We start from the raw sequence: 2,746 nt of genomic DNA, 5'->3' as shown, positions 1-2,746 counted from the left end.
GGTGGCCTCTCTCAGGGGGAGCCAGTCACCACCGTGACAGGGGGCATCAGCCTTGCTTCTGGGTGACGTGCTCTGAGCCAGCACGTGCACATGCTGCATGTTCCAGCAGTTACCAGCCGCCTTTCCGAGATCCTGCAAAGGTGGTTGCTGAGTTTTTCCACTTTCTTCTGCTCAGGAACAGTTTCATGTGACATTTACTGGAAGTTGTTAGAATTTTTTGCTCGGTCTCCATGTTACCCATTGGGTACCTGCAGCCAGACAACTCACTTTGACTTGGTGTCACCAGGATTAGGTACCTTCACCTTTGCCTCTGGACCAGGCCAATGCCACTCCTTGAGGCCACCAACTTCTCCTACAGAAGCGGGTGGAGGAACGACAGTGTGCTTAATGCAGGAGAGAGACATTAAAGCAGGGGAGAGGAAAATAACAGATGGAACCGCTAAGGCCGGAGAGTCCACCCGATGTTCCTTCCCCGTCTCGAATAACCTGCCCGCTGTTGGCTCAGACACCGCTCTGCGTTTCAGGGATGCTGCCGCGGAGCAGGGCTTTCCGCCCTTCAGCTCGTCTCCTCCTTTTCTACATTTAACCCACTGCCTCGGTTTGTAACCTCCGAGTGGCCTTAAAGGAATTCTGAAACAAAGCTCTCGTGGCTTTTGTGCAATTTCACCATTTTTGAATTATGTAATTTGACAGAGAGTAACCAAGGTGTTCCTAGATGAACGTGCTACTTTGGGATGACAGAGAAGATGGAGTTATCTGCTGAAATGAGCTCAGAACAGAAAAGAGCGACTTTTGCACCAAATCTTTTCGTCTCCCCCACCTCCCTTCCACTTGCAGCCGAGCACTAATGACAGGGAGAGCATCTGCTTCCCCACAGACGAGCCTGTTACACAGTGCTGGATTTGAATTTATTCCGTAACTGCCGAGCAGCGGCGTTATGTGGCACGCAGAGGGTAAAAGCGCATTTAATAAATTACCTCTAAGCAGCGAGTTGAAAAGCAAGTCAGAAAAAAGGCTCATTCTCAACCCCTCCAGGATCCATTCGCTCGTACGTCTAAGCTGCTTCCCAGTGTCCTTTAAACTCATCCCTTCAGACTAATTCTTCCCCTTTTTATTGGGCTTGTAGGTTATTTGGAAGAAAGCAAGAACAGCCCCAGGACATTCACCTTATAATTCAATGTAGAAAACTCCAAGGTGCCATTTTTCAAGCTGGCATTTTAAAACCTTAAGGCTGTCAGCAGCTAATGCTGAGCTCTTCGGGAGAGCCTGGGCTCTCAACGAGCTGACGAGCAGAATTTCTCCTGCAAAAAAGCTTTCTGGAGCAGGCATGCCTTCCTTTCTTATGGAAATAATGACAGCGAGGAGCTCACCCAGCAGCACGAGTGCTGCTTGGATAGCGTGGGATCTTCACCTCTGCGCTGAGAACTGCCAGCAGCGCTCAGAGGCGGCGCTTAATCCCCATTCATTGTGACAGGGTGATGCAGCTCTGGCACAAGCCGCTGGTCCCTCCACGTGATGTCTGACTGCCCCCAAAAAGGACTCCCAGCTCCCCCACTGTTAACAGCGCCAGGGGAACTCGCCCATTACGGTTAGAGCAGCAGGTACCGGATTCATTTCAGAAATGCAATGAAAAACAGGGTGTGTGAAGGATGGAGTAAAAGAGAATGCGTGGCTATGCATTTACCTTGGTCATTAGGCATTTTATCTGAGGATTCAGCTAGCGGGACAAGCACAGGGAAGGAAAAAACAAGAGAAAGATCACAAGGCTTGAAGGAGCGAGAGGCAGAATGTCAAGTTTCACACAGCATAAGCTCCAGACTAGCTAGAGCTCTCATTTCCAACCGCCAACACTCGCATGGAAAAAGCACCGTTAAAAAATCCTCTCAGGACTTTTTATTTTCCCCCTCTCCCTGGATCCTGCATCCACACTGCTCCCCCCGGCACCCACCACCAAGCAGGCCTGGACCGAGAGCCTGTTGGGTCACGCTCGCCCCTGTTCTGCTGCCCAGGCGGTCACGCCGGTGGCTCCCCTCTCCTCACGAGCTGGCGTGACACACGGCACCTGGAATCTTAAGGCAACTTGGAACCGGTCTTTGAGAAAGCACGTGTAGGACGTCTTCTAGACATCGTCTAGACAGCACGTGGACCCTCAGCATGATAACCTAATGATGACCTAAGAGCCCACCAGCCACTCTGAACCAGCAGTTCATCAGACAGCTGAGCAACCCCAATGAACACGCCACACTGGTCAAACTCTGTCATCTTCCTGTCTTCTCCAGCTGAACTACAACCCCCACACTATGGTGCCTCGCCCTCGCAGCAGCTGCGCTCGGGAAACGAGGAGGAAGGGGGCGGGTTTACCTTTCGGGGTCCTGAACTGCACCGCCTCCGACATGGGCCCCATGCCCTTCGAGTTGCGGGCCTGAATTTTGAAGTAATACGGCGTGTCGAGGGTCAGCTCTTGGATCTGATGGGTCAGCCTGTTTCCCACCACGGGCTCAATGACCCAGTCGTGGATTTCTGCGTTCACATCCGTGCTGTAGTAAATGATGTACCCTACTCAAAGGAACAGAGTTGACATTAGAACAACTGGGCGCTCTCACGCACGCTGAAGAACACGTGTTCAGCAGTTTGTCAGCGGTTTGTTAGTTTTTAGTTTGTTAACAAAGACGACGACCATCTGAAGAGAACTGGAGTTACCGGCAGGGCACAGAAAGAACATGTTATGTCAAGAGGGGATGTTCCC

At 51.5% G+C, this 2,746-nt stretch overlaps 1 protein-coding gene across 1 annotated transcript in view; it reads right to left on the bottom strand.

Annotated features, from left to right (window-relative positions):
• Positions 1 to 2,746, bottom strand: part of LOC104501845 (neogenin) — a gene marked incomplete at its 5' end in the record, with an annotated part of 16,712 nt that overhangs the window by 10,189 nt on the left and 3,777 nt on the right. The window contains 2 exons of the mRNA XM_010145729.1: positions 1,685 to 1,717; positions 2,362 to 2,556. Coding sequence (XP_010144031.1) covers positions 1,685 to 1,717; positions 2,362 to 2,556 — 228 coding nt within the window. The remainder of the gene's footprint in view (positions 1 to 1,684; positions 1,718 to 2,361; positions 2,557 to 2,746) is intronic.

The sequence above is a fragment of the Buceros rhinoceros genome, unplaced genomic scaffold (assembly GCF_000710305.1).
Source record: "Buceros rhinoceros silvestris isolate BGI_N320 unplaced genomic scaffold, ASM71030v1 scaffold31710, whole genome shotgun sequence".
Classification (NCBI taxonomy): Eukaryota; Metazoa; Chordata; class Aves; order Bucerotiformes; family Bucerotidae; genus Buceros; species Buceros rhinoceros.
The sequence above is the reverse complement of the archived record's forward strand: the minus strand, read 5'-3'. Positions and strand labels throughout refer to the sequence as shown.